The sequence below is a fragment of the Haplochromis burtoni genome, unplaced genomic scaffold (assembly GCF_018398535.1).
Source record: "Haplochromis burtoni strain Fernald_Lab_line unplaced genomic scaffold, NCSU_Asbu1 Contig_76, whole genome shotgun sequence".
In the NCBI taxonomy this organism is placed as follows: domain Eukaryota; kingdom Metazoa; phylum Chordata; class Actinopteri; order Cichliformes; family Cichlidae; genus Haplochromis; species Haplochromis burtoni.
The window spans coordinates 1,955,999-1,982,098 of NW_024582437.1; the positions used below are offsets into that span (position 1 = coordinate 1,955,999).

Below are 26,100 nucleotides of genomic sequence, written 5' to 3' on the forward strand. Positions count from 1 at the left end.
AGAGCAGTGGTGCATGTCTGATGCATGTCCCTTCCCTTCCTTCCTCGCCCCCTCCTTCTTTCTCATCCACTATCATCCTGCTTCTCCCTTTCGTCTTCCCTCGTTCTCTCTTCCTCTGCGCCTGTAATTAAGCATCTTCTGGTGGCTGTCAGGTAATTATAAGCAGAATTTTGCCAGGCAGTAAAATGAAAAGCATCCACACAGATGGAAGAGAGAGGCAAGCGGTTGGTGCTTCGCACCGAGCCAGCAGTCATCATTCGCCGGGGGCCCACCCAGCCTCTCGTGGCGGCTTCAGACAGGGCGAACGCCCACAGAGGATAGATGACCAAGAGTAGAGGGGGTGGAAGTGGCGGAGAAAGATAGCCCGCTCTGAAGGCACCGCCCATCGATCACCACTAGCCACCTTGTAGAACTGTCCGAAGAGAGAAAAAAGGCAATAACAGGGGGGTGAATTGATGTGGCGGCAGGTCAGTGTCAGGCTGGGTGCTACAACAACAACCTTAACCATCACCTCCTTGTTTCCTGTCTTTGCTAAAGGCATTAAGCTAAAACACAGAGGCTTATTTCAGCACTCTGACATCATGTATCAACCTGACTGTGGAGCCTTTATTCATCCAGTCTCATTTATTCCTGTATCTGTTTCTCTCTGTGTACATAAGACTCTTAGAGGCAACTAAAGATCCACTTTTTGGATGATATATTTGGATCCCGTGGTCACAAATCCGCATTATAGTGAGGAGAAACCGTTAGCTAAGGTCTGCTGAATGAGTTCAATATAAAACCAAATGTATAAAAGAGCACAACTGACTGTGACAAGCAGCTTATCTTCTAAAATAGAACACCTCTTTTAAAGGTTCAGTTTTTCCTCATGGCAGCAGTGTTGTAGTTTATGTGTTGTGTCAAAGTTTAGCTTTAACCTTGAAGCATGACATTGACCTTGCCTTTTTGATATAAGCTGGCATGAGATTTGAGATTGGTTATCTCTACTCCAACTCGCAAGGCTGTAGCCCAGCGGAGAGCTTGATGATTTGCTATTTGATGGCCAGTTTAAAAAAAAAAAGAACTCCAAACACTGACTGAAAGTAATCATTGAACTACTTACATGTGATCCCTTCTCATTTCGGTCATTGTCTTTGCTAATAAGAAGGCACACATCTAATCTTTACACTAAGCTGGGCTATTGGTCTCTTGGCTTCAGCTCGACAGACTTGAGTGTGGTGTCGATCCGGTCAGTTTGGTCAGAGAAGAATTTACATATTCTAATAAAAACATGTACAGACTTAGAGCTTCTTGGATGAAAGGAGAAACGTCTTCAAGGAAACTTCAAGAAGTTGCGTTTCCTTGAAGATGTCACCCTGCACGACATGTGTTAAAGTTTCCTACAATAACTTAGATGACTGAGAACCTTTACGGACATGTACAGACACGGTGTTTACAGCTCTGTCACAGTCTGCAGTGTCGCACTCCAGCATCCAAACCACACCCCAGCACCACAAACATAATCCTTCTATTTCTGCACTTAAAAACAGCGCTGCTGCACATTCATGGAAAGAACCTGATCAGTGGTCTGCTTGTGGCTTATTTAGCAAGTCACAAATACACAACAGTGATACAAGAGGATAAAGCAGCATTCGCTTAAGTGAGGTCCTGGCTTGTGTCCAGTCCTCAATGCATGAGCTTGAAGTGTGCTTTCTCTATGCTATCCACCCCACAATCATCATGTCTGGTTTCAAAACGCCATGATGCCAATGCACAAAATCCTCAGCTCGGGACTTCAAAGCAGGTCTTCACAAATCAGTGAATGACGTCACTCAGGCTGTGCGCATCTCTCCTATGCAGTCTGTGGTTAAATGCATGGTTACTCATTGCTGCTTGCATCCCACTGATAAGAGTTTCACACATGATTTAAATATCAATGCTGGATTATGACTCATGGGCCAAATAGCCTCGCACAAATGTTTGTATAGTCCCATGTAAGCAGCAAGATGGAAGGTGCTCCGCAGCGTTCGTGCAAAATCAAGGCAAACATTTGAGTGACAGCAGTCAGACTTATATAATCACTGCTCTGAGTAATTAAAAGGCGCATTTCTCCAGATGATCCAGTGACTCAGCCTGGCATTGTTCTGGCTTTAACAGGCACCACACAACATTCGATTCATGTTTCCCTCTCATGAATATTTGGCTCCTGCTGTCAATGTGAAAAACATGTTCATCTGTTGTAGTACTGACAAGCTTTTGAGAGGCAAAGCTTTACTTCCCTAGTGAAACAGCCCGAGAGAAAGCGGCATTTTCTGACAAGAGCTGTTAAACACCTGTGATTGCTGCCATTGTCTGTATGCCTCCGCTTGATTCCTCCTGGCAGCAAACCGTCTTTATTGGTCGTCATCTTGTAAGAGCTGCGGGATAATAGAGCATAACGCTCATGAAACACAGGACAATTTGTGCTGTACATTCTGTGCGTACACTCCAGCTCTGTTAGATGCTTCTGGAAATGCCACGTGAGATGCGTTCACTACAAGCAACCAGTGCCGTACACGGAAAGGCTCGGTTGTGTTTGCCAGCAGGTGCATTTGTGTCACACGAGTGAACTCTGCGCTGTGTTTTTCTAGTGATTTCCACTGCAAACAAAAAACAAAAGTCTGGAAGAAAGGGCAGACTGTGTGAGAAATGGGCGTAGAGTAAGCGTGTGCACATGCTAACACGGGCTTTACAGTGCATGCACATGCTCAGCGTGTTGCTTCAGCTCAGACTACTTATGCAACATTACTTGTGACTTCTGTTCATTGATAACAGGGAAAGTGGCAGCAGCTCCCCGGTGGCCTGCATGTTTCTTCGTAATGAAAACGTCCCTGTTCTCAGGATTAGGTGCCAACCAACCTGGCTCTGAATGGGAAACTGCTGAGATTAACACCCAGATGATGACAAAGGCTCACACACAGGACCCTCTCAGGGCCTTTGCTGACAGCAGCTGACATCAACTGGGGTTTTTTTTTTTTAATGCAGGTACTTGAACAGCAAGATTTCTCCATTAAACAAAATGGTTCTCAAATGCTGCTCTGATCCAGATAGAAATTAATAAGAAAGGTTATGATAAAGCTTTTGCGTGCCTTGTAAACACGCAACCAAATTAGAACGTGTCCCTTTAGGATATTGTAAACATACCTAATATAATGGTCTGTAAGTCCACAGAAATGGGATAATTTGCAAAAATTCAGAAGGACATAACAGCGTAATAAATGTCAGTTAGCTAATTTGCTCCAGGGTCTCTTTAATCACCTCTAAAATACACGAAATACACACATCAAACATGCAGGCTTAAGGAGAACAAAGTAACTCATATAATTTCCATGCAATGATGCTCATAGTCGGATGAGCACAGAGGGAATTCTTCCATTTTTCCCTCTTTGGTCACATTTACGGCTTAATTAGAGAGTGGAGGAGTTCTCTGAGAAAATAGGTCTTTAAAACTAGATTGGGTGTTATTGTTTGGCGTGCACGACTGCTCGGTATATCTCTAATCCTATGGGGTTACAGCGCAGAGAGGATGGCTCCCTCTGAGAATGTTATGGATGATTTGATGACCGCTCTGGGCAGCTGTACAGCAACACAGTACATCACGCAGCTACGAGGCCCCGCAGTGGGGTGGGGTTTGTTGGGGTGGCGCTGGGCCAGTGTAAACACATTGCTAAAGTGCCAAGTGTACCAGCAGGGCGCTACACAAGGTCAGAGAGGAAAAAAGTGGGACAGGTGCTTATGATTCAAAGTCAAATATTCAAATATATGCTGTCGAAGTTGTTTGTGTGCTATATTCTTTTCATTTGTGAAGTAAAAAAAACACTACTTTGAACAGTCCCCCTGCTTCAGGCTCACATATGTTTAGACTGGATCTGTCACAAAACACCTCTTCTCCCGCGTGACTGCAGGGCAGCTGAAACGCAGCGCGATAAGGTGCCGATCATTTGTAATAGCTGATTAAGTGGTTAATTAAAGAAAATTTCGAGCATTCAGGCTTTCCGGCTTATAAGCGTGTCTCTGATTGATTTTTCTTGTAAATTAAACATCCTAGGAACAGGAATTGGGGGCATTTAGGGGACATTTTTCAGCTTTATTACAGACTAAATGAGTAATTGTCCAGTCATTAAATCAAGTGACATATTAATAGACAGTGAAAGCAGGCATTTAGTTGCAGCCCTGCTTGTTTGAACAGAACCACAAAGGCAGATGATGTCAAAGATGATGAGGAAAAAGTCTTTTTTTTCTCAAAATAAAAAAAAAAAGTAAAATCTCATATATTCAAAACTGCATTCGTTCTGATGCACTATTGTAATACCCACGCTACCTAAGGCAACCAGCAGATGGAGCACTTTCAGTATTGAAAATGGCTGGCACTCTCAAACCTCACTGCTTCAATGCACTCAGATATAACAGATGCTTTAACCTCAGCTGGCCTTTCACACATACTGGGAATGAGACACGGCTGCTTTTCCTGTCTGATTATCCTCGCAAAGAAAAGTTCTCCCCCCTCCCCATCTTTAACGTTTCTCATGTGAATGTGTTGCTGGATCATTACAGGGCCTGTCTTTACACTCTTTACTTACCAGAGCAGCTCTGCCCCCTGGGATAAATAATGAATCACAGGCTCTCCAGCTCACAACCTGAGGCTGCTTCCCAATCATCACACCCTGTTCCGGTCTGCCGGCTTTTCACTTTTCCATGTTCATTTGCGCACAGCAAATGCCATCTCTGCCTATCCATCAGTGGAAGAGCAGACGCGTATATGTCGCAGCTCTCAGAGTTCTCACTTTGGACCCTTGAGTCACTTACAGTATGGGCACGGAGGTGTACTTTGCCTCCGGATGTGAGAGTCTCAATTTATTAGAATGTTATTAAGGTGGGAGTCAGATGGATGTCAGTCTCCAGGGTGCCATAAAGCCCCACACTTGATGGCAATCAAATCTCCTAGCAACGATGTGGAAATCGGTGTGGGCTGTGCTGAGCTTCAATTTTTTTTCCCTTTTTATTTTTTTATTTGTAAAGATTTTTTTCAAGTTCAGGTTTCATGAATGACTTTTTAAAAGTCTGCGTTCAATCAGCACTGAATCTGTAACTTGTGATTCATTGCAAATGAACTTCAGCATTAAAAAAATATTTGCAAACCTAAAGAATGTAACCTGAAGTAACAAGATGTGAACCCTGCCTGTAAAGTAAAAGCTGCATTCAAATGCTTATCTGTGGATAAAATTGTATTTTAAGCTTTGTTTGACCAAAACCCTTAGCCATACACTCATCTATGAGCATGTAATGTGTGGTTTATAACACAGTGTAGCTGCAAACTCATTTAAATACTTATGTGTTTATCTTCTTGCATCTTCAAGCTTACAAACCTATTAATCATTACTCTGGATAAAAAAAAACAACTTAAAGTGCCACCATGTTATACACAGTTTGTAAGCAATAGGAACACAATACTACAACTAATTCAGACTTTCCTAAAGCAAAGTAAAGCGGTTAGCTATGTTATTGAGGAGGCTACATCAAATATAGGAACCTTCTGTGGAATGCAGTTAGTGTAAATGTGGGCCAATAGGGCAGTAGGCTGCACTGCAAGACAGCCTGTTGCGTTCGAGTCCACTAGGGGCAAAAACAGTGCGCACCCGTTGACGTGTTTCAAATAGTTCCTGTTTTGGAATGTGTGGAGTAGTTGAGGTTCGTTCACACTACGAGTTTGAGTGTCGCTGCTTTGTCAGCATTGTTTTTCTTTTTGCGCGATGAGAGCGGCTATTTAAACACTTTTGAAAACTCTTTTTGTTAGCTAGGCTAGCTAGGTTCTGCAGCCGTACAATAATGGACTACATATTTTCTATCACGGGCAGCGGCGCGAGAGTTGTCAGGGATGCAATCTCTCAGAGACTGTGGCCCGGACCCGTGCAGGACTCGGTCCACCTAGAGCAGCACAACACTGGGACGACACATGACAGAAGTACTGTCTACTCCAGGACAGGTCAGTCTCACATCAGCTGTGCTCGCTGAGAGTTTTGCTGTGTACGCTCTCAACTTTACAGAGCGAAACAAGCCTGCAGCGCACGCCTCGGAGAGTGCTTCCAAACTCCCTTTGAAAGTCATCGAGTTTAACGTATACTAACGATTTTCTCCTTCCCTTACTCAACACTACACGTGTTAAGGTTTTGCAATAAAGAGAAACTCCCACATTTAGCTTCCGCAACGTTTAACTAGTAAAATCTGACGCGTTGCTATATATTTTCAACTTTTATTTTCGAGTTTTGCCAGCCATTTCCGCAGCGATCTATCGCAGCTTTCAGTGCAGTCAAAAGTTACGCGTATTAAATGAAACTGAGCGTTTCCACAAAGGTTCAAACATGGATTGACACGTTGCGTAACGACTGCACTTTTTAAGTTCCCAACTGTCAAACACTTGTTGCTGCCAGCAGAGCCCCGTCAGCTGACCCAGTCACTTTTAATGGGCTCATTAAACTCGCAACATTGGTCGTGTTGTCCTTGGCAGGGCCTCAAAAACATTACACAAAACAGTACACTTTAACCCAGCTAACATTGTATGGTCGGCTGGGTTAAAGAGCCATACTGCAGATTTATAAAGAACAGTTTAAGGCAGTGAGTAAAAAAAGTGTGACCCTTAAACATTTTTCCACTGATCTATAGCTCAAAGCTAAGATGAATTTCTTCTGTGCCAATCACTGTACATCAGATTTTTTGCAGTACTTTACAAGGGAAAACAAGCTTAAGCTTCATGAGCTTTCATTGTGCAATTGTGGCTCATGCACACATGATTTATGAAAAAAAAGAAAACCTCCCAGAGTGTCCAGTCACAGGGCTGTATGCTTCCAGTTGCATCCCTACAGCTGAGCTCATGTTAATTAATAAGGGATTGGCTAGGTTCTTGTCCTCTGTGGTTGCATTCTCCCTGTCCACATTGTTATGAGGATGCAGTGCATGTAACAAGTGAAGCATTTCAAATATTTCAGATCAGCAGGCAGTGCATGCTTTAAAGCATCCAGTCAGTGAGTGAACAAGTATGTCCTCAAGGCGTTTCACATCGGGGGAGTATCTCCATGTTAATGAAGATTGGATTTTTTTCCCCCTTCTCCCCTCCTCTTTCTGCTTCGCATCTCACACTTAATTTGTGATGAGACCCATCAGTGCCTCCTCTGACTTTGAATCAAAAGCGCAGAAATGTAGTGCCATTGAAGTGAAAAGCAGAAACGGCTCGGAGCTCTTGTCCCTCCTTCCGCCCAGATATCACACGGAAGGCTGTGCGCTGTTATTTAGAATTAATTGGTCGCTGTGAAAACCAGGAAAGTTGCAGTGTGAGGGCACGCTTCGTTTTTAAATGTACAGGAGGTTTGACGCTCGTGCAGAGTCATCAGGCTCCAGAGCTCAGTGGTGGGCAGGTTAATTGTTCGATCTAATTAGGACAAAGATTAATCAGATGCATGCTCTGCTGCTCTTGAAACGCCACGGATGGCATTCGGGTTCATTAGTAGTCCCCATGCCTCTCTCCCTGTCTCTCTGGACAGCGGGGGTTGTTTGGGAGAGCAGGCTGCTGCCGCCCCACTAAGACTGAGACTAACTTGACGTGGAGTCAGGTTGTGGAAGTGTGCAGACGATGTTAGAGACGGGTAACTCTACAGTAGAACTTCTACAGGAACTGTGGGTGGGCAGTGTGCTACATTACAGCTCAATAATGGCCCAGTTGGTGCACAACTGGGCCAGTTTACCCTAACCCCTGAGTAACAGACAGCAACCTCACCTATCTGTGCTCCAGCTGCTGTGTGAGGAATGAAACGGCCCTCTGTGAACCTCTATTTCTGGAGCAGAGGCCTCTCTGTGTTAAGTTACACGCAGCTACTCATATTTCATATTTAGTTTAATAATAATGGATTGGATTTATATAGCGCTTTTCAAGGCACCCAAAGCGCTTTACAATGCCACTATTCATTCACTCTCACATTCACACACTGGTGGAGGCAGCTATAGTTGTAGCCACAGCTGCCCTGGGGCAGACTGACAGAAGCGAGGCTGCCATATCGCGCCATCGGCCCCCAACACCAGTAGGCGGTAGGGTAAAGTGTCTTGCCCAAGGACACAACGACCAGGACAGAGAGCCCAGGGATGGAACCGGCGACCTTCCGGTTACAGATACGCTTCCCAACCCCCTGAGCCACGGTTAATGATCAAACCTGGTTTACCAAAGAAAGTCAAAGGCCTTTCCACATTCTCAACCATAATAGCCAAGTCAAACAAGTCAAAGTCAGATCTGTGAATGAAGTCACACTTGAGTTGGTGATGTTCCTGTACTTCCAGTTCCAGGTGCCAAGAGGGGTAATTTCCTCAGGTAGAGTCTGCAGAAATGCACGCTTACTGAAAGCATTCATAAAGGGCTCGAAATGTCAGATTGTCTAGGAGAGAGTCCTCATGCACTTTACGATGTGTCAGTGGGACAGCCCTGAGACCTTAGTGGGTATTTGTCTCTAAGAGCAGATCCAAAGAGGCTAGAATAAGCCTTGAACTGAGACAAGCGTTCTAAGCTGCTTCTGTATACAACCAGGGGCGTGTGTGATTAGTTAATGACATGATAAAGCAATGCCACCCTAACTCATAAACACTAGAAAGGCTAATCAGTTAACCTAATTATTCAGATTTTATTGATATACAGTACAATGCAAGATAACTGTTGGTTGCGAGATGTTACACAGCAAACCGTCGCCATCAGGAGCATCTCTCTGTCTCTCTGTAACAAAGTTGTAAAGAAGTAAGCTGGTAAGTGAAGCTTAAGCTAAGATATCAGAGTCAGAGTAAACTTTCACATATTTACTCGGCTGGGGCAATGTGTAACCACTTTCTGCACCGGCACGTGGACTTTAACCTTTAAGGAACAAAGCAAACTAGTGCAGCATAATGTTTGTTTTCAATGTTATTGCACGCACACTTCTACACACCATGTTTAAATTTGTTTGTTGAATTGCGCTCAGTGTTGACTGTGTTTTCTGACTGCCATCAATGCTAGAAAATCGTTTATATATAACATATCTTACATTTTTGAAGAAAATACTATGGGATGGTATAGTATGTGTAATATTAGTGTCATCCCAGGTACTTTTTGTGGTGTATGCTTTGTACATTTACTGCCTTTAAATAAGAAATTAAAAAGAACCACACTGCATTAGTTTGTTTACAACACGATGTGTGTCATTGATGTTGTATAGCCAGGTTCTTGCCAGTACACTGCGCTAGAGGGAATTTAAAAGTAAACTACTTTCAGAGTTCTCACGCTAGGAAGCCTTCACACGCCCTCCCACTTCACAGTGCAACAGCCTGAAAACCTTGAACTGTGTTTTGGAGCCTGAGATGACGAGGGAGGTCGGCGGAACTGGGAGGTTTTCCGTCATGAGGAACAAAGAATAAACAATCAGAAGTGTAGCTTTGGTTGCTACACTTGAAACTTTTCAAGACATGTCCCTTTCTGACATAATAAGATGCACTGAGATGAAAAAGACATGCAAAAGCAGTGTAAACACAAAGAAGTGCCACACCTGCAGACGTTGGGTCACATGCTACAGCTCAGCTTGCTGTTTCAGATTGAGTCCACCAGCGATCCTGTTCAGCTGTAATCGGCGGCATGTGACACTTTCTGTATGTTTTGAGAGTTTGCACTGGTTAAAGTGATACACTTGTGTGTATGCTTACAATGTACTTTCCCTTCTGTGGTTTGTCTATGTGTAAGTCTACAAACGAAAAAGGAAAGGAAGTTCAGAGAAGTTGTTCTTCTGTTTTCATAGACAGATGGGTAAGATAATTATGGCTGAAGACTAATTTGGATCAGATCCCTGAAACTGAGATCTTTTCTGCAATATATGGTTCCAGATTTCTATTTTAAATAATGAAGTCTCAATTTAATAGGTGCCTGTGAACCGATAAAACAAAAACTGATGCATCATGATGATGCATGTAAAAAGGCAACAATTTAGCCCATAAAATCATAGTTTTCCTGCTTTTTAGGTTTGTTTATTTTCTTGCAAGCCCTTAAACTATAAGGTAGCTTCTGCTGCAGAGTGCATTGTTTGTTGGGAACTGGAACACGTACATGCAGCACTGCTGGTAATTCAAACTTGAGCTCGTCTCTGGCTCTGCTGTCACACCGAAGTGGCCACATAAACAGATTGTGCGCCCAGACTGTATATTAATAGCAGATGATTCATCTGTGCCACGGTCCAAGAGCAGGTTTGTCCTCACGACTTTGAACTCTTCAAAGCATCTCCAGGTTCTTTCACTCCCCCCTGGGGTTTTCACTTATTTGTCAGTGTTCACGTTCACCCTTAGGCTGACACCGACTCCACTGCAGTTATCAGGATGATTCAGAAAGTGCAATCTGCTCTCAGTGCTGTAATGACTGATTTTAATCACCTTCATTTCCAAAAACAGTCCTTGAGCAGTTTGTATTAGCAGGTCACTCGCCCTGCATGCTATTATGTGGCACTCCTGGGAATTTTGATGGCTCTGTCAGGGGAACCTTAGTGGCAGGAGTTCCCGAGGGATCGGCCGACCGTGGCACCGAACACCTGCTCTGCACTTGTGTCTAGGGTTTAAACTAATGACCTGTTTCCTGACCCTTAAAGAGTTCTTCGCCCATGCACGTTGCACTGCATTTCAGAGTGTAATGACCACTGTCTTTCACCAAAAGAATGACAGAATAATGTCAAATAAAAACCTGCAAAATGAGATCAGTTTACGAATAAATACATATCCAGATGAAAGGTAGAGACACTGGTGAGCACTGATGAGAGAGGAGAGCTGACTGGGCCAGATGATCTTTTTAACAATGTGCTGAAAGGCCTGAAAGGTTTGAAATGAGATGTCAGCGTGCTGAATAACATTATGTGCTGTATTCCTCGGATGGGGTCTTGAGGTTTCAAGACAGCAGATGTTTGAAAGAGGCCAGATGAAGAGCACAAATGCAGAGTACACTGAGGCTTAAGGGGAGGTAATTACAACCTGTTCTGCGTGACTCAACTGCTTCTTCTGCATCTTCATCACTCCGGCTGAAAAGAGCACCCAGCCTGAGTAAACATGCAAGGAAGTAATTTCTCTACTTACTGAAAACATTACAAAAACAAAACCGGAGGCTGTTAAAGAGCAGTGATGAGCAGAGTGATGTCGGCTGGAGTTTTCATCTTTTCAAAGTCTCATTTCACTTTAGCATTTGCAGACTTTCTATGTGTAGTTTGTCTGAAGCTGCCAGGCTTTGTTTTTTAGTGCCTGTTCGTGGTTCATCGCAGTCTTCCCAACACTTTCCCCATCTGTAATAAGCCAAGCAGTGGGGAGTCTGTGCAAAGAGCTGTTTGATCTACTGTACAGATGACGCTGTCATTCCCCCCGCTGCATAGTGGGGAACACCTGGTGATGTCACTCCTCATGGTGGAAAAAATGATCTTTACCGAGCTTTAAATTGTATTTACTTTAGAGTGGCATTTATACATTCTGGTTAGTAAAGCATGCGTGTACCAGCCCCTAGATCAGGGTTCTACTTTAAATAATTGAGTAATCATGTTGCCTGCTAATGCACACAGATAATTCATTTTGAAGATTATCCTAAGCTTCATTAAGATTGCTTGGCTTTTTCAAAAACCTGGTAAAACTGGTCTAAATGTAGTCTGACATGCTTGTTGTGAGAACAGTTAGTGCCTTTCTCTATTGTCCCAGTCAGCTGCTCTTCCTCTGTCCTCTGGGCTCAGAGCAGAAGCAGGATTTTATTAATGCCCGCTGCACCTAAACTGTTAAAGTCAAGCATTAGGCTAAATTCTGTTTATGCAGATATTTGGTTTCGATCCAGATAGAACTGGAATACAGGGAAAAAGCTGAAGAGCTAAATAATACGGACCAGGCATTAAAGCTGAAATGTTTCACTCATTAATTAAAGAACATAACTAGATTAAAAGGGCTTTGAAACACAATTTTAGCTGTGCTGTGTTTTTTTTTTACCAAACAGTCCAATGGAAATATTTGCAGATTCAGTAAGTTCACTGATCAGTGTGCTCTTTATGGCTTAAATCACTATCTGTAAATGTTTAACAAAGCACTCTGACTGTTTGGTTTTTTACCCATGGTTTGAAATTATCACATACAGTTTGAGGAAAAGAGAAACTAGGGAAGAAAAAAACCTAGCTATCCTCCTTCTTTACCTCCTCTTCCATCGAGGGTTTCAACATTATAAAGGATAATCATTTGTGCATGAAATAGTTTGTGCTTTGTCTCATCCCTCCTGTGTGATAGTTAGTCATGCAGACAGATTTAAAGAGACGGTGTCTTAATTTTTCCCCAGTGATCTCAGCAGACTTGTCTGGCTTAATGGAAAGTGAACTGTCTGTGTTGGTGGTGCTGTCTCTGTTACTGGTTGGCCATTACAGACTGTGGTTAAATAGGAGGAGCACTTTACATTACTCACTTAGCTGACTACCTTTATTTAACCGAGTGTTGGAGGATGTTAGATTATTAACTAAGGTATAGCTAACATTACTTCAACCTAAAACTTCTCATCCAGGATTCAAACACTCCTGTGTCACACTTTATATTGTAAGCTAAAGAATGCAGAGAAACCCCAACAATCAGACGACCTCCTGTGAGCAAGCATCTGGCAGCAGCGGGAAGGAAAAACTCCCTTTCAACAGGAATAAACTTCCAGCAGAACCTGGCTCAGGGAGACACGGCCATCTGCAGCGCCTGACTGGGAGTGAGACAAAACAAAAAGACACACTGTGGAAGAGAGCCAGAGATTAATAATAACTGATAATTAAATGCAAAGTGGTGTATAAACACATAGCGAGTGAAAAGAGGTGAGTGGAGAAGAAACGCTGTGCATCATAAGAAGCCCCCAGGAACCCTGGGCCTATTGCAGTGTCTCACTGTAAGCGTTATCTAAAAGAAGAGCTTTAAGCCTAATCTTAAAAGTAGAGAGGATGTCTGTCTCCTGAATCCAAACTGGAAGCTGGTTCCACAGAAGAGGGGCCTGAACGCTGAAGACTTTGCCTCCCAATTTGCTTTTAAATACTCAGGAACCACAAGCAAGCCCGCAGTCTGAGAGCGAAGTGCTCTATTGGAGTGATACGGTACTATAAGCACTTTAAAATAAGATGGGCCCGATTATTCAAGACCTCGAATGTGAGGGGAAGGATTTTAAATTTGATTCTGGATTTAACAGAGAGCCGATGAAGAGAAGCCAGTGTGCTCTCTCTTTCTTGTCCCTGTCATTACTCTCACTGCAGCATTTTGGATCAACTGAAGGCTTTTTAAGGAGCTTTTAGGACAACTAGTGCCCATTTCAGTGGACGATAACATTCATTTTCTTAGTCAACAACACTTTTATATAAATATTCCAATACCACAATACCAAATGCACAGTAAATATCCCTGAAAAACAAGTAGTCGACGTATAAAGTAATCTCTTTCAGAGAGGTATATGTTGGTAACCATTAGATTACAGGCAGTGATACTTTAAGCTGGGCAGACACTGCACGATTGACTCGCAGGGGTTCGTAGGTCACGATGCAGGGTCTCACACTATATGGTCCGATGCTCTGATGCGACCTGAGTGCTCACACTTTGCGTGTATCAAATGAAGGTTATAACAGAAAATCTGTTCCTCTCTGTCTTTCACTCACACACACACACACCACCACCATCAACTTTGCTAAATTGCTAATGAAAAACATTGATCAGGCAGCTGTGATTGAACAGCAGTGCAGATCCAACTATTTTCACGGTTGTTGTGGTCGTGATAATTTTGTGAGGCCACATCAAAAAGGCTGAGATGAGCTTGCCAAAGTTCTACAAGCTGTGCCTCCATCGCTTGTGTCCAGATCACACGCTGCACTGCTCCGTCTTTTCACTTTCATTTCTGTGTTTGCGCGTGCGCAGTGTGAGAGGCTGCGGTGACACCCTCACGATGGCCGGCGGGACTTCAAACAGGTTTGATTTTCTTACGACCAAACGATTGATGATCAGCAGATGGTCGTGACGTGTTAATCGCTTCTCGTTACCCCACGTATACTACACGATGCACGACACACGATGAAGGCGAAACTCAGACCGATCAACAAAACGGTCGCACGACTGAAAAATCGGCTCAAAATGAGCCAAAAATCACACAGTGTATGCCCAGCATTAGAGGAGCCATTCCCAAACCAGACTATTCCTGTTTAAATGTACTTATTGTAAATAACTGCTTGTGGTTCATGTGCAGGTTCGTAAATCCGAACCTTAGTGAAATATTTTTTCCACTTTTGCTTTTCTAATGAGAGTAATTTGTTGCACTCTAGATATGTTCTTGTTTATGTTGAACACAAAATAAATAAATTAGGGAATAAGCTGGTTTCATGACTTCTTGTCCACCTATTACCACTTTTAGAAAGAATTGTATAGGGTTGCTGGATGTATGATACTGTTATACAGCAGTCCAACACTGAGTGTGCAAGTGTTGCTGTAGTTTCCCTTACAACTCCTATTTTGTACTCTTTGCATTTGGCCTGATTTAAACCTAGAACAAGTCCGTTTGCTTTTAAGAACAAGTCCGTTTGCTTTTAAGAACAAGTCCGTTTGCTTTTGGCTCAATAAGAAGATCTGATAATGCACAGTTTGTGTTTCTCATCGCTGAGCTCATCACTTCTCCTGCTATTGATCGGTGCTGTAACCTCTGAGGTTAGTGTTGCTGCTGTGGTGCAGGGTCCCAGGGTTCAAAAAGGCGACATAAACCAATAAAGACGTGCTTCTATACTGCAAAGTTAGACTACACAAGTGTATGTGCCAACCTCACTGTCTTTTCTGTCATGTGCTTCTCTGTTAAGGCAATCTAAGTGTCTCTTATACTAATAACTAAGTCTACATACACTTTATAATAACTGCACTTTTTTTTTTAAAGATCATAACAGATTAGTGGCAGCATTGCCTTACACTAAAAGATAAGTTACAGAGTTGTTGTGCAAGCTATGCTGAGTGAACATTATGTATGTATATATGTGTCCTATCCATCGATCTGGCTGATGCGCGCGCACGCACACACGCACACACACACACACACACACACACACACACACACACACACACACACACACAGAGAGAGAGAGAGAGACCGTCCACCCCTAACTTTGACTTGGAAAGATATATTGCTCAAAGTGCAATAACCTTAGCAGCAACGGGTGGAGAGATCTGAGTGTGATTATTGAGCTGAGAGGCTGAGTGTATGTGACAGCAGGACCTCCTGGTTTCAGCTGCGTGAACTGTGGATCAAAGTGCTTTCACTACACGTTAGCAAGAAACTAACAGCTGCAGAATTGTTTGCCAATGCCTACTTTCAAATATGCTAGATGCCTGTGTTGGGCTTACCTCTCTACTTGTGAACAGTGGAATTTATCCTGTTAAAAGATGACTAGTCTGATCTCTAAACACTCAAAAATGTTCATATTCGAAGGTTTTTGAGGTTAACATTAAGGCTGTTAATGTTTTCTATAAAAATCAGTTGTGTTGATAACCGTGCTGGAGGCATAGCTGTCTGGATGACAAGAGTAGTTGCTCCATAGCTTTGGTCTAGACCAGCCATTCCCAGAGTCCAATGTGCTGTGGCCCTGTTACAAACCAGAAAATCCCACGGGCATCACCCAATCCTAAATCATCACTGTGATCAAAGCACAAGAAAAAGTGAAGTATTTCTTAAATTGTATTAAAAATCACTTTGGGAATCACTGGTCTAGACTGAAATGTGCTATAAACCTGGTGGACTCCTAATAAACTTTGTGATGACCCTCACGGACCAGGAGGTGATGACTGCAGCTGAACTCGGACATTGAACCGTCAGGAAGAAGTCCTGACAGAAAAACATATGTTAGGAGCTTATTATTTGGCAGGTAAGACAGCACTGCTGTAATAACTAGCAATTAAGGTGTTTATTAAACATTTTTAATCAGGAAAGTGTTTACTGAGGTCATACTGTAGAGAAAAGGAGGCGAAGGCTTGTTTCTCTGTAGACTGAATTACAGCCAAACTTGTTTTTGGAAGCAGCCATCTTTTTTTATATCTATATATCTATATCTATATCTCTCTCTCGTCTCTATATATAATATAAATATTCGACTATTATGATATTATATCGTCAGAATATATTTAAATATTATATAAATTATATATCATTATAGATATGATATAATTCTTGTTTGTTAACAGAATTGGCTCTTTTTTACATTCTACATTTAATGAATGTTTGCATACATTTAGGGTTAACTTTTAGTTTGAGTACTTGTTGTTACTGAGGACACATTTCAGCCAGCGCCAAAAAAGCGCAACAAGGCCAGAGACCCAATTATAAAGCTCATTATGATCACAGTGAGTCGGTCATTTTATTCTTCAGTTGAATCTGCTGGTGTGTAATGCAGACGGTTTTGCCACTGAGTCCTTTCAATAACACCTTTTCTCTTTAAGTCTGCATCAGGTTCGTCACTATGGAAACAGTAATGTCCACGCTGTCAGAATATTAATTGAACCGAGTGTGTGTGGGTTAGCACTGACACACCTCGGTGTCTGGGTTATAGCGTGCAGAGTGTGGAAAGGGAGGAATTTAGGAGCGCATTACCATACCAGCAGCTCAGCGGGGGTGTGATTAGTTGACACTGGGAGAGTGTTAATGAGAGGACAGGGCAGATCCGCTGCCTCCTGTTCTGGGGTGGACATAGCCACACATAAACACACCACACACACACAGAGACACAAAACTGCAGTTCAGCAAAGTTTCAAATAAAGGCTGAGTGGTGTATAGGCTGGCCCATGGAGGCTGGTGGTTTAATATACTTTGGAGCTGAGTGGTACAGAGAGCGCTGGCAAAAGGGTGTTGCCTGTCACACTGTTTTCTGTGTGTTTAAGTCGACAGTCTCACGGCACTCATCCACTGTATATTCATTACAGTGTAAAACCTGCAGCCTATCACTGTCACACAACAATAATAGCCTCCACTATACACTACTGGTCGCACTTAGATTCTTCTCAGCGGTATTCATTGGAGACAGGGGGAGTGTTGATTACGAAAGATGAAATTTGCTATCGTTTTTGTGTTTTTATGTTGCACGGTGAGAAAAAATGATAGTTTAAATAAGTGTCCATAAGTGTAATTTATTTTCCCCAGGTTGGAGACGTTTAAAGTATTAAAAAGTGTGCAGAAGAATTTGCTTTATCAAATATGATGTGGCCATCCAGGGGCCTTCTAACCCCCATCAGAACTACTTTAGCATGTGAATAATATCAGTTTGCATGCTGTGCTGTCAGTAATGGTTCAGTGAGGACTTGAGCCATGAATGAATTGAGATGTTGCTCTCTCTCTCTTACTGTGTGGATGGAGCTTTCTGGGCTCTCTGCACAGGCCTCTCAGCTCTCTCGGTGGAACTACATCAATACTTTGCTGATAGTGGGACAATACACTTCAATGTACAGCTCTGTAGCTTCAATGTATAATAGATGACTTCCCATTCCACATGAGACAGAGGCCCACAGCGCTTGCCACTGCGTTTCACCATTATTAAGTTGCCATGTCCAGCTAAAAGCTTGGTGCCAAGATAACAGCAGCACCATCCACCTCTAAAATGGGATTTTGTCGGCATGTGTGATAATCAGCACTTCCTCACCCCTGTTTTGTTTTAATGCATGTTTCAGTAACTTGATGGACAGTTCAGAATCTCAGCGTGCCTGAATAAGAGTTTGTCATTGCATGATGGATTCATAAGTGATTTTGATGGATCATTTGCCCACTGTCCAATACCAGGTGCACTCATGGCAAAGTGCAACCTCCTCCCCTTCTCTACATCTGAACATATACCTGTATATATATGCGCTCACCTCTGCAGGGTGTTGATCTGTTTGAGCCTCCCGTGTCACCGCTTGTTTAGTAACACAAGGCAGAAAATCAAAACTGCAAAGAAACACTGTTTTGTGTTGTGAAACAGGCCTATAATCTTTTTAACCTGACCCTAACATTGGTTTTTGGATTTTGCTGTTGCTACTGAGCTGTTTGGACTTTGTATTTATAGGCTATGACAAGCTGTGCTAGAGGGCTGTCGATATCATTCATTCCCTTTAATACAAACAGATGTGTCAAACCTTATTTAATGCCTATTGATGTCTGAGATTTCCCCAGCTCTGCCCACTGTTTCTATCAGAGTGAATGCAACAGCCACAGTATTGGATGCAGGTATAGTTTTGAGTTGTTACAATGAAACTTCAGCAAATTGGACTAGCATGCCACATTGTTTTATTCGCTTTGATTTTCATGGTGTCTTTGAATTTAACTGTCAGCTCTGTAGGTTGATAATTTTCATTTCCGTCAAACCATGTGGCAACCTTTCATTCCTAACCAGAACCCAATATACTCGATATCCAACCTTATCGTATCTAACCGAAACATTCTGTTTATTTATTATATATCACTGCATTGTGATTTTAAATGTAACAATTGATTGAAATCCAAAACCAAAACAGTGATTTACAACAATACAATAGTGTAAAGAGACACCATTGGTAATTGGCTGTCAGTCATTTACTGTTATTTTGATCAATTTTCTTTGTAAGGGTATATGTGTGGAGTTTGCATGTTCTCCCCGTGTTTGCGTGGGTTCTCTCCGGGTACTCCGGCTTCCTCCCACCATCCAAAGACATGCAGCTTGTGGGGATAGGTTAATTGGATAATCCAAATTGCCACTAGGTGTGAATGTGCGAGTGAATGTGAGTGTGAATGGTTGTCTGTCCCTGTGTGTTAGCCCTGCGACAGACTGGCGACCTGTCCAGGGTGTACCCCGCCTCTCGCCCTATGACAGCTGGGATAGGCTCCAGTCGCCCCCCGCGACCCTGAAAAGGATAAGCGGAAGCGAATGGATGGATGGATGGAGGTGTAATATATATCTCTTTCATTGATATACTTAATACATACCACACTACAGACAAGCGACTGTTTTTACACGTTGTCGTTAGCAACAATGATGGTAAACCCAGCATGTGGCTCTGCTGTCCGCTTGTTTATTTTCCACATAAACCTTTCACAATTAAGCTCAAGATCCTTATGAGATTTTTCAAAATAAACCAGACCAGTCAAAACAAATCGACGACCTTATTTCTAAACGAGGAGCTACCTCTGTAGCATGGATGTGGTTTGGTTATGAAAAGTCTGACACGGACCAGAAAACTGTACTGTGCAAATGATGCAGGAAACCGGTCCCCACCTCAGACTTAAACACGGCAAACCTCTTCTACCACCTACACAAGAGTCACGTGAAAGAGTGTGAAGAGAGTTTACAGATGAGAAGCAAAGAAAGAGCCATCAGATGCTAAAAATAAAGACTCAAATGTTGGAACAGGCTTTTCCCCGCAGCATGCCGTGTAATAAATACTTACAAATAAAAGGCGCCCGTTACAACTTATGTCTAAAAATGTATAGTTTCATGCATCTGTCAAAACGCTCGACTTCAGCCCAGCTGAAAACACTTCACGCAAGTTGAGTTGCCCAAGATTCACAGAATTTACAGAAAATGTAAAGTTTTGTGATATATATCGTTGTCTGGATGATAAATGTCTTATATCGGGATATGAGATATTGGTCATATTGCACAGCCTTAGCTGTAGCATTAGTCAATGCCACACACTGTAGTATTTATAGCTGTCTTATTAGATGACCATTTTGAAATACATAAAACTAAACAAATACATGAGTGATAGTACAAAACACAAATGCATTAAAGCCACACAGTTCATCTTTAATGCTGGTTATTAACATTAAACAACATTAAACAAGTCTTGATGACTGCCCTGACGGTGCAGTGTGTTACAAGCCAGTGTAAGCTAGTGTTTCCATGCTTCCTCCGTCACAAACTTTGTAATGAAAGTCTACACCTTTGTTAATCGGTCCTGTGTAGCACCTGTGTAGTGTGGTTGTATCGCAGAGCTCTGTCCCCCCTTACTGATTAGGAGGTTGTCTAAAAATAACATCTGGGGAGAGCAGTATATAGCCAGCAGGCAGGGAAAACAAGGGAGCAAGGGGAAATTGGCTGCTTGTGTATTCTACAGACCATGAGGGAATGTTAGTCAGAGAATTGTTGACTCTCCTATTCCCTGCCTGCTTCAGTTTGTCATGGCTGTGTACTAAAATGAAGGGGACCATATATTTAGCTGCTGTGATTCATGCTCAGCAGATTGCGCGGGTGCAGAACGCCGTTTGTTTTTAGAGTCAAATACAGTAGCATTTGCATTTAGCTCGTCTCCAGAATCATTCAGATTGCCTTGCCAATGCATGGCTGCATTCAGGTTTGTTAAGCACACAAGATTCTCAGCGATGTACTTCACAGGGAAACCTTTCATTCTTTCCTTTTTTCTCCCTTGGTTATAACTCAATCACCAAGATGACACATTCATGACCATTATAAAAACATATCTGTGTGTTTCACTACCTCTTACAAGGATGTCCTTTAAAAAAAAACCAAAAAAAACAAGGATGTCCTTGTAAGAGATATTAAGTGCTCAGCTGTGTATGTGTTGTGGACTAAAACCTTTGTAGGCTTTTAATATTATTTTGAATTGACTGCAATTAAGAAGAGAAATGTAACTTCAAAAGGTGTAGGTTAAAATGTTCATCTGTTTTCTTAATCTCTTATCCAATTACGCTGTAATCATATTTATCTCAAATACTTAAAGGGAGGTACACTACAATAACAACAACTAAGGTTTTTACAAGAAATAATGACAGTATAATCACTTCTTTAAATGTAAGCAATACATACGTAATTTTAAGTAGTGTGCAATTTACTGGTAATTTTACAGAAAACTAACAATATTTTCCCTGTATTATTGTAAACATGCTGCACTTTTCAGGGAGCAGGCTGTATTATGGAGTGGAGTAATCCTACCTTTTTACATCTTTATTTAATATTCATCACGTTGATGTGCATGATGGATTACTTAATAATCCTTATGCTTTACCAAAAAATAAAACATGTAAATCCTTCTCCCTTACCAACTTGCAAGAAAAAAGTAAATACCATGAAAATTTGCAGGCCTGTGATCTTACAATGATTGAGCCAAGCTGAGCTAAATTATTTTTCCTTTATCAATCACTGTTTAAACACAATTTTAAAAAGCAGTGTGCAGAAAAGAGTGTCTCCTTCCCTGCAAAATACCTAGAAGTTAGGCAAGGTTAAGCCACCTCCTACACCCACACCCTGAAAAGTACAGTGTGCTTACGACGTAAGATAGGGAAACGTTGTTTGTTTTTGGGTATACTGCAGTAAAATTTGTGTCTCATTTCCCTGTAAAATACGAGTTACTTACAATTTCATTATTTCTTCTTTTCTGTAAAATACAATGCAGTAGTTAAAATTACTTACATATTACTTTAATTATTTACAGATGTCTAAATTAATTAATAATATGGTTATTTCTTTATTTCCTGTAAAAGCCTGACTTGGTACACTTTTATTGTAGTGTACCATTTCATTAGTGAATTGTAATGACTTTATTAGTTGATGTTTCTTCTTAGTGATACTTGCTTTGCTGCGCCTTGCAGTGTTGTGTAGCCACGAGGCAGCGTCCACGATGTGGTCGCTTTTTTGTTTTTCTTTGGCTGAGTTGCTCAGAAAGGCGTGAGCTCTTGTGACCGTTTCCATTAGTGAGAGACGGCCTTTGTTTTTCCCGACACACGGCAGCTCCTTTCAGTGTCTGAGCCGGTCTCGCAGCCTCTCTCACACAGCTGACCCAGTGTTATTATAATTCAGCCAATTAATGAGCCAAGTAAAATGTTCCTTATGGGAAAACGACAGCAGTAAAGAAAGCTGACATTGTGGTAACGGTTGTTTTACTTGGTTGAACCACAAATTGGATAAAAGGTGACCTCGGTTTACATCTCCTTGAATGTTTTGTCAAACCGTGTCCGTGTTTGATCTATAATTGCGCCAATCATTTCTTCACACCGTTCCATTATGGCCTCATGCACCCAGTGCTCCTGCTTGTGCACATTATCCCACTATCCCAGTACATGTTGGGAAGTGCTCTGCTGTCAATACCAAAAACTGCAGAAACTTTATTTATTTATTTATTTTTATTGAAGAGCAACATTCCAACACATCTCGAGATTCTGTTGGATCACACGGCATAAACTATGCTGTGATTTGTAGACTTGAGGAGATTCCTTGTACTGAAGCAGCGCGTATACTGAAACAGCAGATGCTGCCGGTTTCCTGCGGAGTGGAATGAAACCAGAGCCTTTGTTATTGAAGATGCCCTGGCGCTGTGCTCTGCTGCGTGTCTGGAGTGTGAATAAAATGCCCATTTCTTGTGCCATGATCCAGGGTGAAGTTTAATTTTAGAGCAATCACCGACTCCCCATGTGCGAACACCCCTGCAGCTGCTAATGTAGAGCTGCTTTTTTCTTTCACTGCGTGTCTGTTTTGGTCCTCATTGCTAGTTCATGTTCTCCCACTCCTGGCATTTTCCAAAATTTGGAAGTCTGAGGCATTGTCACTGCTTTCTTATGTTGTTAGCCCACTCAGCTTGGACCAGCTAACAAAGCAGATCAACACCTCTGCTGTCTAATTACTGAGTCGCATATTGGGTTTCAGTCTGCCATGCTGCCATGACCAGCAATTAAACAGTGACACAGTGGATTATTCATTCATAACAGGGAGAGGATGAACTCACAGTTATGACAGGTCGCCTCTAAAAAGCACCACAAACTCCATCATCCACAATCAGCAGCTCCAGATTGTGTTTTCCTACTGAAAGCAATCATCCGTCAAAGGTTTTCATTTAGATGGAGGATAATTGATTTGGCGCACGTTCGCAGTTTGTCAGGTCAGTATGTTTTTGATCAAAACAACTTGCTTTCCAAGAATTTCAAAGTGCTACACAGGTTGTCATGTGTTGCAATTTTGCAGGACAGAGTTGATTAAATCAAACCTCATAGTGTTTCAGAGAGAGTGGCTTTTATATTGAATGAATTGGTTTCATTGCAGATATCTTGGATGGACCTGTCTGAAAATTCCACTAGTAATGTAAGTGTGAGCCAGCAGAGACATAGTCTGCCACAGTGATTCCCAGCTTGAAGTCCTTTTAACTGATGAACTTATAATGAGGGGTGACATGATGGTCACTAGGGTAGGAATTGATAAAATGCTAAATTGTTCTATGCTTTTTGGGCAATTTCCTTAGGAAAGGCTATATAGGCTTCAGGCCTTTAAATTCATTTATTGAATTTCATAAGAGCTGCTCGTGGTCTTTAGTGGTTCCATAACAGACCATTGGATCCAAACCCAACATGAATGAATTGATTTGGGAGACCTTGTCACAAGAAACATAAGTTACAGCAGCACGATGATCCATTCATTAGCAAGCTAATAATGAAAATACTGTTGAGCCGCCAGTGCTACCCTTCGCCCTCCTAGTATGGTATTAATAACCCTGGAGAACCCATGGGGTCAGATCCGACCCCATTGGTTTACTAGGGAAACCATGGGGTCAAATTTGACCCCATGGGTTCTCCAGGGTTAATTTGAAGGTTCTAGGTGACCTAATTTGACCTCTGACCTTGACTTTGAGATCAAGGTCACTGACAACTAATCCAAGATTTTTAGTGTCATATTATGAATTATGAATCCTAGATGGCTTCTTTTTTGAGTTATCACATTCACAACCATGTCCACACTGTCCGCCCACACAGCAGGGTGATAAGAGTACCCCATCAGTCTTTCACGGCTGAGGGGTAATAATAATAGTGGTGTATAAGAAAAAATGTAAATTTACAGCAGGTAATTCCACAGATATTGGTCTAAAAATCAATTTCTAGAAGAAAATGAAAACCAGTATTTTATTTTCCTGCTTCGACAATAAAATACTCATGATGGTGCCGCAAAATTAATGTAACATTACCAGCAATCAGTGCACTTAGTGATAATAAAAAAAGTTTGCAGAGCTTGTTTTAGAACAGTACTATTCTCTTCTTTATTATGCAAAGAATTCAGTGATAGTTCTCTGTACGCCTTGTATAGATTGCAGACAGGAACTGCTTATAGCTTATAGTTTCAATAGTAGACCTGCTATGATGTGCGGTTTGGAGACGGTTGTATGGAAAGACGGAGGGTGGGATGGACAGGATTAGAAGTGAGTATATATGGGGGATGACTTGGGTTAGGCAACATTAGCTGCCTGTCTGACATCTCTGATTATGACTGTATTGTATATTTTTTCAGAAACGTAAGCCACATCATCGTTGCTGTACACCTGAAGCAGCTCTGTTTCCCCCCCTCCCCTCTCACTCACTGCCAGGCACTCCTAAGCCCCAGAAATAGCAACACTGGTGTATGACTCATGTTTTGAGCTATCTCAGATGCCTGATGATAAGGGAACGAATAACGCCGCTGATTAGCCATGTGCAGCATCTACAAAACAAAGACTTACGAGAGAGGTGTCTGAGGGTATCGGGTCAACATATGTGCATCATAAATATTTTATATAAATCCAATAGCCTCCTCCAATCATCTTTTCTTTGGTCCCACACCCTACCCCTGAATAAATAAATGCTTGTATAGTATTCCTGAAGCTCAGTGGCCGACTTGCTCGAGTCAAAGAGCAACGTTGGCCTCTTTTCAACATCATCTTCATTCCCAAGAGCATCCTTCTTTCATCTCCATCCTATCTTTTGTCTTTCATCTACTGATTTTCAGTATTCCATCCACCCTTCTTGCCTTTATCCTTCTGTCTTATCCCATCCCCACCCCGACCCTTCTCCAACTGTATAACTCCACCTTCTCCTGTCCCCATTAACCCTTTGTCCCTTTATCTTCTGCACCACCCTAGCCTACCCATCTTTTCCCATATCATGCATTTTTCATGTTCTCTGACTAAAACCTCAGTAGCTGCAATTGCCCTCCTGTTATCCTCTGCCATCCACCTTAAATTTGCTCTGCCTTCTACTTCCTTTACATACCTGCCAGGTCCTTCCAGGAAGAGTAGAGACGTTGTATATGTCATTTTTAACCCCCACCCCTCAAACACTACACTTCTTCCTCTTTAGCTGTCACTGTTCCATGGAACATCCTTCCATTACCCAACCAACATGTAGCATCGAGCCCTTCCTTCCCCTCCATCAACACTCCAGTTCAGCCCCCCTTTTCCTTTTTTTTCCCTTCTGTCTCCAGCTTAGCACGCCCCGCTTCCCATCTGAATCCACCTCCTTCTCCTCTTCTTGGGCTCGCAATCAGATCGTCGGTGCCCTGATGGAGGTCAGTCTGGTCTCCGTCTGCTGTGAGAGGCAACGGGGGGAGTTGGCCAAGATTTTCAGCCCCTGTCATTGCGCTGCACGGCGGGCCAGGAGGAGAAGGGAGCGAGAGAGGGAGGGGAGGCAGATGAAGGAGAGGACAGTGCGATAGAGAGAGAGAGGAAAAGCAGGAGGGTAGCAGCAGAGCGAGAACAGGAGAGATAGAGAGAGCGAAAGTGGTCCGGGCGCTCACAGCTCACATTGCTGGCTGGCTGGCTCGCTCACTGTTGACGAATGAGCTGTCTACCCACGGGGCTGGGAAACGGCAGCTTGTGACAAGCTGGGGAGAGAGGAACATGAATGTAATGCGCACCTTGCCTCGTTTGCTTTCAGATACTGGCCAGAAGAAGACTCCAGAAAAGAAGGATGGCAGGCGCATGTCGTTCCAGAGACCCAAAGGGACCATCGAATATTCTGTGAGTAACACACAAGCAACTCTCCGCTCCTCCTGTATTAATGCCGTTGTGTGTTTTTGATGCCTTTCTGCTCTGCTCCTTTGCTGCTGCTGCTGCTGCTGCTGCTTCAGTGTGTGTCTCCTGCTGGTGGATTATGTAGCTCTGACTATCTCCAACAATATTCAAGCTGTAGTGGTTGTGCTTGTGTATGGTGAAGGCACATGCTTCGTAGCTCATTAGTGAGGGCGATAAGCATTTTGTGTATTTTGCCAGCCTAGCACGTGTATCTCATCCTCAAACTGTTTACATAAAGAGGGCAGTGTGTGTGTGTGTGTGTGTGTGTGTGTG

At 42.5% G+C, this 26,100-nt stretch overlaps 1 protein-coding gene across 6 annotated transcripts in view; it reads left to right on the forward strand.

Annotated features, from left to right (window-relative positions):
- Nucleotides 1-26,100, forward strand: part of oxr1a (oxidation resistance 1a) — a 169,062-nt gene that overhangs the window by 95,559 nt on the left and 47,403 nt on the right. For 4 of the 6 annotated variants that reach the window (XM_014334212.2, XM_042221897.1, XM_014334211.1 and 1 more), the window contains one exon: nucleotides 25,691-25,773. In XM_014334212.2, coding sequence (XP_014189698.1) covers nucleotides 25,691-25,773 — 83 coding nt within the window. Of the gene's footprint in view, nucleotides 1-5,282; nucleotides 6,002-25,690; nucleotides 25,774-26,100 lie in introns of those variants that run through there. The other 2 variants (XM_042221898.1, XM_014334213.2) reach the window with 2 other exon arrangements.